Raw genomic sequence first — 11758 nt, forward strand, 5'->3', positions numbered from 1 at the left:
TGCACAGACTGTTCTGTGTGTGACATCAAAGTACCACGAGAGCCATTAGACAGCATTTTTTAAATGTTTGTTTTGATGTCAAATAAGTCTGGCTGTTTTGCTCTTTTGTTAAAGCAGTTTAGCTGTTGTAAAGTTATACAACTACATTTGTGTTGCTGGGTTTTAAAGCAGGTTTGATTTTTTATTTTCTTCCTTATCAGTCTGTATTTACAGCAATTTCACTGTCCACTCTGTTCAAATGTGGATGAATGGCTACACAACATAGATGTGTCCAGAGCTGTGTGAGATCACTACCACCCTGCTTTTGTGGTGGGTAGGTAGGGTTGTTAAATAATATTTTTTTTGATTTGTTTTTTCCCCATAGGTTTTTAACAATCTAAAAGCTCTTTATTCCAATATTTGAACAGCAGTATCTGTACCTTCACTTACGTAATGGAGTTGTGTACTTTGTCCGCCTCTGCCCATAACTGACTATTCTGTCATTATTTACTCGCCCTCGTGTTGTTTGAAACCTATAGGAAAGAAATAACATCATCTGTAGAATATGTAGGTTATGTAAAATGAAAGACCGCCATTCATTGTATAGCTTACTAAAAAAGATGCAATGAAAGTGAATGGTGATTATCATTATGCCTATAACAACAAAGTAAGCCATACAGGTTTGGAACAATGACATAAACTGCTCTTTTAAATCATTCTGTAGTCTGGGTATGTGTGATTAACTAACATCTCTCTCTAATTATCTCTCTAATAATACTACAGTCAGCAAAGGAGAATGCAGCTTCAGAATGATCTTCAATCACAGCAGCGAAATCATTGCCTGTAAGAAACCTATACATTCATTAAACATCCTAATGTCGATATTTGTTGAATTCAGAATTTGAGGATAAATGAATTTGTTATATCACATTGTGCTGTGATGTAACATTGTCAAAAAAGTTTTTAAATGTTAATAGCATATTTTTGGAACAATTGGGATCAAACAAGATCTCTATAAGAAAAATAAGATCCTACAAGATAAACTGAATTTTCCAGGTTATCAGAATAATTTTATTTTGGTTTTAGAGAATTCTTCTTGATTTTAGAGGATTCTGGCATTCATTTTGGATTTTCTTCTTCTTCAGTGAATGAGTTCATGATGTGTTTGTTGTGATGTAGTAGCAGGGCTGCAGGGCTGCTGGTTGGAGATCAGTGAGCAGGAGCGCAGGGCGAAGCCATGAACACTATACGGGTCAGCTAACACACAACTTCCCTTCCTTCCACGAATATACATGTATTGTCAGAAAAAAGGGGGGAAAAAATGCAAAAATTGTACTAGGGGCTTGTCAGTTACTGGAGCAGTACTGTTAAAGGAATGACATACCTAACCCTAAAAGGTGCATATTAGTACATTAGAGTAGGCATATTTACCCTTAAAGTCACCATGAAATCAAAACTGACAATTTTAATTTTTTGGCAATTAGCAAACAACAACAATGCAATGATCCAATCAACTGCTGAAAGACAAAATCAAGTCCCACCCTACATTTCTTCTTATTCAAGAAGCTGTTTCACTTGGATACATGTCACAATAAGGAAGACTATCGCAATTTCCATACTACTATGCAGCTTTTAGGGAGAAATAAGGTATAAAAATGTCTCTTTAACAGTACTGCCACAGTGACAATCCCTAAAAGTCAATTTTTGCACATTGCTTTTTCTGAGAGTGTGCCATGTATTATAATGCATTGATAAGCAGATCCATCACATGACCTGCTTTTGTCCTCTAAAACTTAAAGATTCATTATATTTTGCATTGCATGTACATGATTATTTTGTTGTTGTTGAACTAACCTACACATTTTCTCTTCAAAAGGTTCAGTATGAACAGTATCTGCAAAGACTCAAAGACATAAGAGTTTCTGAAAACTCAAAGGTGCTTTTTATGGGAAGGTCATGTCTATTAAAAGGTGTCAGGACAAACATGAACAAAACTGTAGGTTACGGGTCTTTACTGAATGTCTGAAAATGTTACTGAAAAGTTAATGGGAAACAGTACACTTGCATCGATTGTGATGTCTGGTTTTTCTCCAGCAGGTACAACAGCACTTAAAGAACAATATTCAGCAGAGGGAGGAGGATGAAGGAATTAAGGCCGAACACAGGTCTGACTTTAGAGGCCATCTTCTGTCCTCCAATTCTCCAGACCCATCTCAGCCTTCTCACACCATGCTAAACACTCATCAGACAGGGAAAGGTAATGTGCTTAGCAATTTCTCATGCCCCATATCAAAATTTTTTGAGAAAACTCTTAACAAGGCCCTTTTTCTTTAGACATCAAGCAAAATGCTGAAAGACACAACCATCATCCTTGCGTTCCACCCACTTGGTTAACTGGCTCACAGTCTTTTATTTCCAAACTCCCCCAAAACAATATCCCAAAGGATTACAAAACCTTCACAACATTCAAGCCTTGAATTATCCCTTGCCACCCTACTATTCTTTACCTGGAGATTCAGTCTGTCAGTCACATTCTCCAGTCCAGCAAAAGCCACCATCAATGGACCATCTGTGGGCCGGTATAAGGCAAGGGTTTATGCCTACAGCTCACTTCACTCCTGCTGGTGCTTCCTGGCCACAACTTCCAGCGCTGAACCCCATGACGTGGGGTATGATGGATGTACCAGACCCCAGTGAAGAAAGAATCCAATGCAATGAGAGTTGCCAGAGACCAAAACACAGGAGGAATGGGAAAGAGAGCGATCGGTCTTCTGAGCTAGACTGTAGACCAGGTTAGTTGTTTTGTGAAATTTGGTGACTTTATATTGATTTGTTTCTCTTTGGGAAAAATATTACATGATATTAGTCTAATGTAAACAAACTGTCCTTATAAATCCGTGTATGTTTATTCTTGAAGTGCATCTATCAATCAACCATGAAGAAAGTAGTGAAGGTAGCACTGTGTCCTCTAAAGTCATGGTTTCTGCGATGCAAAAACGGAGAAAGAAAAAAAGAGATAGAACCAAATCAAACTCTACAGAAAATAGGAACGAATCTCATAGGTAAGCCAAATGAGCAGAATCATTTTCACACGTTTATCAGTCCATGCAGACAAAAATGATATATTTTCGCTCCATTTGCAATGCCATCCACATGTTAGAGATAGATCTTCCTAAGATTTGGAAACAGTGTCAAAACATTCATATCTTAATATAACATCTTTCCACATTTCTCTGTTTTAGCTCTTCCACTATATCACAAGACGCTTCCGATAGCCACTCAAAATCAGCAAAATACATCAAAAACCATCCAAGAAGTGTAACAGCAAAGAATCCATTATCACTGAAAAAGAATGTTGATGCAGTGATGCAAGATGAAGACGAACAAGAAGAAAGCAGGAGCCAAGAAATTTCTCAGAGTAGTGTCAGCTCTGAAAAGATAGATGGATCTGAAGGACTCAGCTTTAAAAAGGAAGACGATTCTGATAAAGGAGATGATGGCAGTCGTGACATCACTGTGGCAGAAGAGAAAATAAGTCACAGAGAAGATGAAGAAGAGGATGAGGAAAGCACAGATGGAGAAACAGGATTGGATGATAAAGCACAGGGTGGTGATGAAAAAGGGAGTGAAAAGAGAGATGGGACTGAACCCAGTGATAGAGGAGAGCCAGAAAAGGAAGGAGATGTTCCAGAGGACATTCCAGATAGTCGAGATGAAGGAGAGACAATGGAGGAAGAGGAGAGAGACAGCAGTTTTAATGAAAAGGAGGCTAGAAAGACTCAAGGACATTTAGAAGATGAGAGGGAAATTCACAACAGGTATATATTTAAATTCATGCAAATATCAGTTCTTGAATATTCATCACTTGTTTTTAATATGAATCTTCTACTCATTGGACTAATACTGACTTTCTGCATAGTCTCGAGGAGTCTGAAGAGGAAGAGGATTACAATCAAGAAATAGAAGATGATGAAGAGGAAGATGATGAGGTTGTGGTTGAGAAAGCATACCCCTGGTCAAGAGATCCTTTTGATGACCATTCAAAATGCCCTGATGATGATGATGATATTGAAGGTCTTCTCAACCTTGTCAACTCCCAAGCACAGCAGTGAGTTTCATTATATTATGTATTATATTGTTTTGTTTTTTTTATTTATTCCCATAGGGAGGATGATGTGACGGAGACAGACCAATCAAATGGTATGTTTAATTTTGTAGTTTTTTTGACAACTTATTTACAAAATTGTGCAATTTTGTACAATTAATCACATTAAATCTATCCGATTTGCAGTGAAAACCTGCAAACTATAGGATTAATTCATGTAAATCGTACCAGATTTGTCTTTTGAGATTTACCTGAGTTCACCATACTTAAAGGGGTCATATGATGCTATTTTAAAGATAATTATTTTGTGTATTTGATGTAACAGAATATGTTGACATGCATTAATGTTCAAAAACACATTATTTTTCAAATACTGTACATTATTGTAGGTCCTCTATGCCCCGCCTCTGTCAAACACGTCGTTTTCAACAAAGCCCCCTCCTTTGACAAGCGCAGTCTGCTCTGATTGGCCAGCTGACCCAGTGCATTGTGATTGGCCGAACACCACAAGCACGCATGGAAATGTAACGTCCCTTACCATAAACGCGAGCGTCAGCTTTTAAAGTAAATATCAAGACAGTTAATAATGTCGTTAGTTTTACCATCAGTTCAAGCCCGAAAGGGCAACAAGTCGTGTGACAGACACAGTGATGAAGCTGGTATGTGCTCTCTCGCGCGCAACTTTACAGATCTTCTTTATGCACCAAGAGCTTGTAACACTTCAAAGAGAAAGGAAAACTTAAAATCGCATCATATGACCCCTTTAAAGACTAAAAACACAGATCTTGTTATCTATCTATCTATCTATCTATCTATCACATTTGGATAGTGAAATTGTATTATTTGCATTCAGCATAGTTTTTATTAACTTTTTTTGTCCAGATCAACCCTCTGGTTCAGAGGAGGAAAATCTACCACAGAAGAACCATCCTGCAGCCACAAATGAGATAGTGGAGTCTGATGATGAGTTTGACCACTTCTGTGATTAAACCAGAAACTAGAACATAAATGGGAAACAATGGAAAGGGAAAACCAACAATGGATGAATACGCTGGACAGAAGCTGCAATAACTCGATGCTTTCCGAAAATGAGCAAGGTGCACACCCTAAACAGCAGCTTCAGACCAGCCAGAGAGCCACAAGGCCGAGCAATGAATAGAGGAATCAGATTACAAAGGGATGAAAGGGATAAATAGATGCTGGGTGTCCCTCATCTTTTTTTTGTTATTTGCTGGTAGCTTATCTGACTGTCCTGAAAGAACCACACCACTGTCACTCTGCAAACACAGGTGGATCCAGAGATGAAGAGAGAATAATAGAGAAGATGAATAGTGGATGACGCTAAATGAGAGAAGCCAAGTTATAGATTTTATTCCAAGCACATAGCCTAGCTGAAATGGTTTCACTTTACTAAAACAGTAAAGCGTTTCTTTAATCTATCAATGTATTATTTATGTCCTATAGGGAATCAAAGTGTTTGCCCTGAATTCTTCTGCATTAATTTAAATGTAGCAAGAGTTTGAACGCTTTCTCATTCAGATAGGAAGCGTGGCCTGAAGCGAGGGGCATGAGTGGGGGTTCGGGGGAAGAGGGGGCGCTACGGGAAGGAGTACAGGCCTGTCACTGCCTCTGAGTGATGGCTATTTGAACAGGCATATTTACCCGAGCCCTTGTGAAAGGAGACTGAGGGACACTAACGGAGACGCGCAGGCACAGACAGGCAATAAAAAGCTGGCCACTGTGTAAACAACATGGCCTAGTCTGTTCAGCTGCTGCCATGCCAACAGGGCAGCTTCCACTCTCCAGCCAATCACATACCAGCTTTTTGACAAGTGGAACAAACCCCCCATCAGATGTTTTAAGCAGCCATTGATTAAATGCTTATAAAATAAAATATTATCTTCTGCGTTTAGGTAGCTGCGCAGACCGATCGGCATATGACATACCGCCAGAGCGTTTCGAGAGCAGACGACTCTTTAAGCTTTTGAATCGCTCTCGTGGTACTTTTATGTCATATGCCGATCGGTCTGCGCAGCGCCGATGCACCTCTAACAAGCCTTTTATACATAGGCACATTCCAGGATCTGGCGTTCGCTGGGCCTGGTGTCAATAAAAGCTTTTATTTCAGTAACAAGGACGTTTTCAGTTCTGAAACTTACAAGATATTCTTTTAGTATGATGACCTCTTATATATCAAAAGCTCAAGTAAAAGTTGATTTCTCAATTCATGACTCTCAATTCCTTTCCTCCTGCCCCCACCCCCCCTCACAGTCTGCGTCCACAGCTGGCCTACTGATGACCTGCAGACAGCATCTTCACACCCTACAAATCCACATTCACACCCTTGTAATGCTAAGAACTGAATACTCACATAGCCAAGACTCTTCAGATATTTAGAAAGCCATAGCACAGTCATTCATCATATCAACATACAGCAGAATCTGTCGACAAGCCGACTTCTAAAGAGGGCAATAATCTGTGCAGGAGTAGATCACAACCATGAAATCTCATGAACTCCTCACGTCCTGGCTTCTCTCTGAATCTCGGACACACACTGAGGGGTCTGTGGCTTCTGCTCAGATCGCTGTGGGTGTCCCTGTGTCCCATTGTTGAGAAAACACTGCTTTGGGGAGGTCCACCATTAAGACCAGTGTCTTCCTATTGTTCTCATACACTCAAACACAATCCTGCTTTCCCAGGAATCAAAGGTTAGGCTAGGAGGGGATGAAGGGGGTCGCAACCTTTCTACTGCTAGCATTCAGCCCATGAGACAGCACACACCAACTGCACCAACCAGTCAAAATCGCAAGGCATGTCTGGACACTAACCACTAACCTATCTTATATCTTCAGTGAATCTGTATTTTGATTGGTTTGTGCAGCATGCAGGTTTTTCTGACTGTTTAGAGACATGTTAGCGTCATAAATAAGCATTTTTATTTCATTTTTATCTCATTTACTTGTAAATTAATTTTCTATTAATTATTTTTATCATAATTTTATCATATAATTTCATTTTATTTGTAATTTATGTAGCATTTTTTCATACACATGCATTTTTATTCCAAATTCATGCACTAGTAAATTAATATACATAATCACCCTATATATTCATTTTATATTATTTCATTATTTGATAATATATAATACAATAATATTTTGTATTTATTTGTTTTTGGTTTTCTGCCTGTTTAGAGACATGTTTGTGCAATTAATATTATTTTTTTAATTCATCTACTGTTAAATTAATATGCATAATATTCCTATTATTTATTTTATATTATCTAATTATTTTATCATATGTAATTTTATTTATAATTTTTTTAGTTTTCTTTTTCTGCTATGTTAAAAGACATATTAGTGCCATAAATATGAATTTTTATTTCCAACTCATTTACTCGTAAATTAATATGCATAATGTTCCTATACTATTTATTTGATATTGTCTAATTATTTTCATATATATATATATATATATATATATATAATTTTTATGTATTATTTATTCTTATTGTTTTGTTTGATTTTCTGTTTAGACATTTTATAATGAAGTTTTATTTTCATTATTTTCGTGCCATAAATATGGATTTAAAACATATTTACAAGTAAATGGATGTGCATAATATTTCTACATTTATTTTATATTATCAATTTTTTCATAATTGTTAATAAAAATAAAAATAATTATTATATTATTTATTGTTCAGGGTCTGCTCTATTTTATGCAAACTGTGCACTTTATAATATATTTTTAAATTGATTTCTAAAGGTGGCTATTAAAGGGCTACTAGTTTTCAGTGTGGCTGTCTCGTTCAGGTTAGTGTGAGGAATGTCAAGACAGGAAATGATGTTTATCTTTTACAATGTGAGCAGGACAATGCCTCTGTTGAGTTGATTCTTCCCCAAACACTCTCTTGAGGAATTTAAAAAATGCAGCAGTAAAATAATATGGAAGCCGGAAAGTCTGATTATAATCTTGCACCTCACACCAGACAAATAATTAACACCTTTTGGAATGTTCAAAATTTTACTTGAGATTTACAGCAAGAAATTCACATTCATATGTATCTTCAAACACCTTCAATTCAATTGAATTCACTTGAAACATTCATCAAAGAAATCCTTCAGCATCAGATAACAGATACTTCTCCAGCTATGAGTCCAACTAATATATACAGCAATTATAAGTATCTAAACAGAAATGAATCCATTTTTAAAGCCCTTAATAGACTATAGGAGGTTGATCAGGAGGAACTCAGAAGAGGAGCAGAACACATGCTAAATCCAGGGTAGTAAACAGAGTCTCCTGCATACGAGGTGAAGTTGGGATGAGAATTAGACTGGCAGTAAACCGGGTAGTTCACAGGAGTCTCGCAGTACTGGAAGTCCATAAGTCGCGGGACAGAAATGGAGTGTTGGGAAGTAGGTTCACAGTGCAAGCTGGATTCCATAGAGGCTGGCGGGACAGACTGCAGGCTGGGACTGGGCATTGTTGGGAACGGGACGTTAAGAGAAGGCAAGTGTGGCTGGGTAGGAAATAAAGTGTGTGAGGGTGTAAGGTGCTGACAAAGATGGGAAGGAGAAGGTGCTTTGGTTGCAGGATAGGATACTGGTAATATGCTTGAATGCTGTGCTGTGGTGTCACTCGGAGGAGGCACAGGTGATTTACAAGAAGAGATGAGTGACTTGACCTCCACCTTTTTCTTCTTCCCTTCTGATTTCACAGCTTCCCCATCCGAATTTTTTGATGGCGACGTCACCTTCTGACACTTGAAGCGCTTCTGGCGACGCATGTAGCAGCCGTTTTCAAACATGTTACCGGAGTCGGGGTGCAGGGCCCAGTACGAGCCTTTCCCTGGCGAGTCTGGTGATCTTGGTACACGCACGAAGCAGTCGTTGAATGACAGGGAATGGCGGATGGAGTTTTGCCATCGCTGTTGATTCTGTCTGTAATACGGGAAGAGCTGGCGGATCCAGTCGTAGATCTCGTTCAGAGTCAGTCTCTTGGTTGGCGACTGCTGGATTGCCATGCAGAGAAGAGAGATGTAGGAATATGGTGGCTTGGCGTGGCTTAAGGTCCGTCTGTAGACTGATTTCAGCGCTGGAAACTCAGGTTCACTGGAGCTGCTCTCAGTGTATCCTTTGGGGTTTGGTGGAGGCAGTATTCCCACTGGGCTTCCGAGTCTCCCGGTGTTTCCCGCAGCTGCTGAATCACACGGTGGGCCGTAACTCTGGTAGTGATGCTCTGGGGGGGAATATCCTCTGGGGCCCAACAGCAGGTTGTCTGCTCCATAATACACCTAAAAATATTAGAAATTAATAAATTATCATTAAATTTTATCATACATTATTATTATTATTATTATTGTAATGTGAGGGCCAGAGTCAGAAATAAACCAAAGCCTTGGGCCCAAAATCACTTTGATAATGTGAAAAAATACCCCAGATTTTTTAAATGCAGTGAATTTTTTTAAATCTGTTATCTAATATTTTATATATTTAATAATATTCAATCAAAGCAACTGTTGTTGAATGTGTCACTAATATGATGTTTTTTTCTTTGACCAAATTAAAATCAGCTGTTTATTGTTATTGTCTTTTGCATTATTTTGATTTTATAATTAACAGCAATCAAATTTATTAGAGTTAGTTTTGGAATAAAGTATTATAAATAAATAGGTATATGGTTTTTAAAAAAGACATTTTAAAGGTTTTTAAAAACTAATTCTGCAAAGGTGAATTTTAATTTAATGATCTGTCTTTTTAGGATAGAGTTAAAGTTTACCGTGCAAACTTGCTTGCTTTTTGTCCTTTTTGGTTTTGCATTATTTGGGTTATTAATATTAATATTAAACGTATTAATATTCGGCATAATGCGCATCTGTTGGACTTGTGAAAGTGACGATTATTGTGAAAAAAAGGGTAGGTAAAATAAGCTACAACTTTTTCGGTTTATATGTAGCCTAAAACAATTGTTATGGAACTGTGCAGTAGAACCGAAATATACATTTTGACGACGATGATGACTTGTTTTGCTGACGTCGGCGTCCATAGATTCTTGTCTATTCAATTATTTCCAAACCAAACCAAACCTTGGCGCCTTGCATGGGTAACACCATGTAAATGTATTCTGACCACCCACCTGGCCGATAACCCCATTATCCGGCTTGTCCGGCTATTCTTCTCACCCTTGCTTTGTCTCTTTTTAAGTCACACACCGTCCGTCTTTTTTCTATCTCAGGACAGAGGGGTATTTGGGGGCGCGACTGCTGTTTTCAGTTGTTCCTTTTTTCCACGATGGACAGCGTTCGTAATAATTCGGCGCTTTTAAGTCGGAACCCCGCTTTCGTGTTTGGGATTCTGAAACGCCCCTCCGGTTATGAGCCCGTGCTGGGCCGATTGTAAGTCATGCACGAGTGTCAAAGCGCGAGACATTCAACACAATCACAGAGTCAATCAATTAACTGCCGCGAGACCACACACACACACACACACACACACACACACACGTATAGACACAGATAAAAAGCTTCAAACGGTAAACGTCACCTGTTTCTTGACTATAATATTTTAAAAGGTTTTGTTCTGATCTGTTGTGTTTTAGCTGAAAATTGTGTTTGAATAAATTAGAGCTGAGCAAAAAAAAAAAGGAAAAAAAGAATGTAGGCTATTCCTAATATTAGCCTAGTAAAATAGCCTATTAGTTAGGCTACTCAAAATGTTTCGGGGAATATATAAATATAAATAATAAAAGTTTCTCCCCAAAACAACAAAAATTAAGAATAATTAGGCTATTAAATATCATTTATTAAAAAATTAGAAATGACAGGTAAATCGAATAAAATGTTTTCTCCCATGGGAACATACCTCGCTGGAGTAAAATGAAATCCATTGATCGCCTCTCTCCCTTTTCACTTCGTCAATCATGTCTTCTGCTGTTATTCAACTAAATAATTATTTAATTAATGATGCAAAATGACAGAGTGAATTAAATAAGTAAAACGATATTTAACTCTCAATGAGTATCACAGAGCATTTGGAAAGCCAACACCTCTTTGTTTAAACTGCTGTAGGTGTCCAGTCAGGAAAGTTTGGAAGTGTGCTGCTCCTCATATATGAGCGAGCGCTGTTCTCCCGCCCTCTGACCAGCGTCCTGCCCCCTGAACACTACACACTAGCCTACTACACTGCTTTATTCACTTTATTGAGCAATCACAAAATGGCCAGTTATATCCACCTGAGAACCAGAAAAAAAGTTTAGTGATTTTTTTTTTGTCATTACATTGGTTGGAGCATAAGAAACAAATGGAAAAAAAACATTTTTGAAAAAAAAAAAATAAATAACAAAAATTCATAGGAATATAGATCTATATTTTATTTCCCTATTGACTTGTTGTGTCTCCCCAAAATACCTGATTAACATGATGTTTGTCCGGGTGTCCTCTACAGAAGACATGTACGAAAATTATGCCGCTTCGCAACAAAAAGTCATATTTTGATTTTTCTGAGATGTTTATTTACGACAAACAATTAGAAAATTAGCCAGATTTAAATGATAATTACAAAACATTATCATATTTCCCTAAGAGTTCTTTCTTTCTTTCTTTCTTTCTCCAACCCCTTTAGCATATAATGAATGGGTTTGCTGTACCACCATTACCTTTGTAAAGACTAT

The 11758-nt window shown here is 37.8% G+C and overlaps 2 protein-coding genes across 2 annotated transcripts in view; one reads left to right on the top strand and one right to left on the bottom strand.

The window, feature by feature from the left end:
- Positions 1–5073, top strand: part of LOC107752063 (sarcoplasmic reticulum histidine-rich calcium-binding protein-like) — a 5776-nt gene extending 703 nt beyond the window's left edge. The window contains 10 exon segments of the mRNA XM_016567914.1: positions 1200–1231; positions 1856–1915; positions 2074–2236; positions 2314–2427; positions 2430–2771; positions 2897–3041; positions 3222–3797; positions 3899–4087; positions 4145–4179; positions 4967–5073. Coding sequence (XP_016423400.1) covers positions 1200–1231; positions 1856–1915; positions 2074–2236; positions 2314–2427; positions 2430–2771; positions 2897–3041; positions 3222–3797; positions 3899–4087; positions 4145–4179; positions 4967–5073 — 1763 coding nt within the window.
- Positions 5074–8236: 3163 nt separating this feature from the next.
- Positions 8237–11234, bottom strand: LOC107752025 (forkhead box protein A4-like). The gene is made up of 3 exons (XM_016567875.1): positions 11135–11234; positions 10951–11029; positions 8237–9383 (listed from the first exon to the last, which is right to left on the bottom strand). The coding sequence occupies exons 2-3, from the start codon at positions 11008–11010 to the stop codon at positions 8328–8330; spliced, it is 1116 nt and encodes a 371-aa protein (XP_016423361.1). The 5' UTR covers positions 11011–11029; positions 11135–11234; the 3' UTR covers positions 8237–8327.
- Positions 11235–11758: the final 524 nt, after the last annotated feature.

The sequence above is a fragment of the Sinocyclocheilus rhinocerous genome, unplaced genomic scaffold, assembly GCF_001515625.1.
Source record: "Sinocyclocheilus rhinocerous isolate Xijiao unplaced genomic scaffold, SAMN03320098_v1.1 scaffold662, whole genome shotgun sequence".
Taxonomy (NCBI): Eukaryota; Metazoa; Chordata; class Actinopteri; order Cypriniformes; family Cyprinidae; genus Sinocyclocheilus; species Sinocyclocheilus rhinocerous.

Excerpts from the sequence above, each read along its gene's own strand:
- LOC107752025 (XM_016567875.1), bottom strand. The coding sequence starts at position 11,010 with ATGATTGACGAAGTGAAAAGGGAGAGAGGCGATCAATGGATTTCATTT. Across the intron at positions 9,384-10,950 it reads TTTCATTTTACTCCAGCGAG|GTGTATTATGGAGCAGACAA; the intron begins GTATGTTCCCAT and ends TAATATTTTTAG.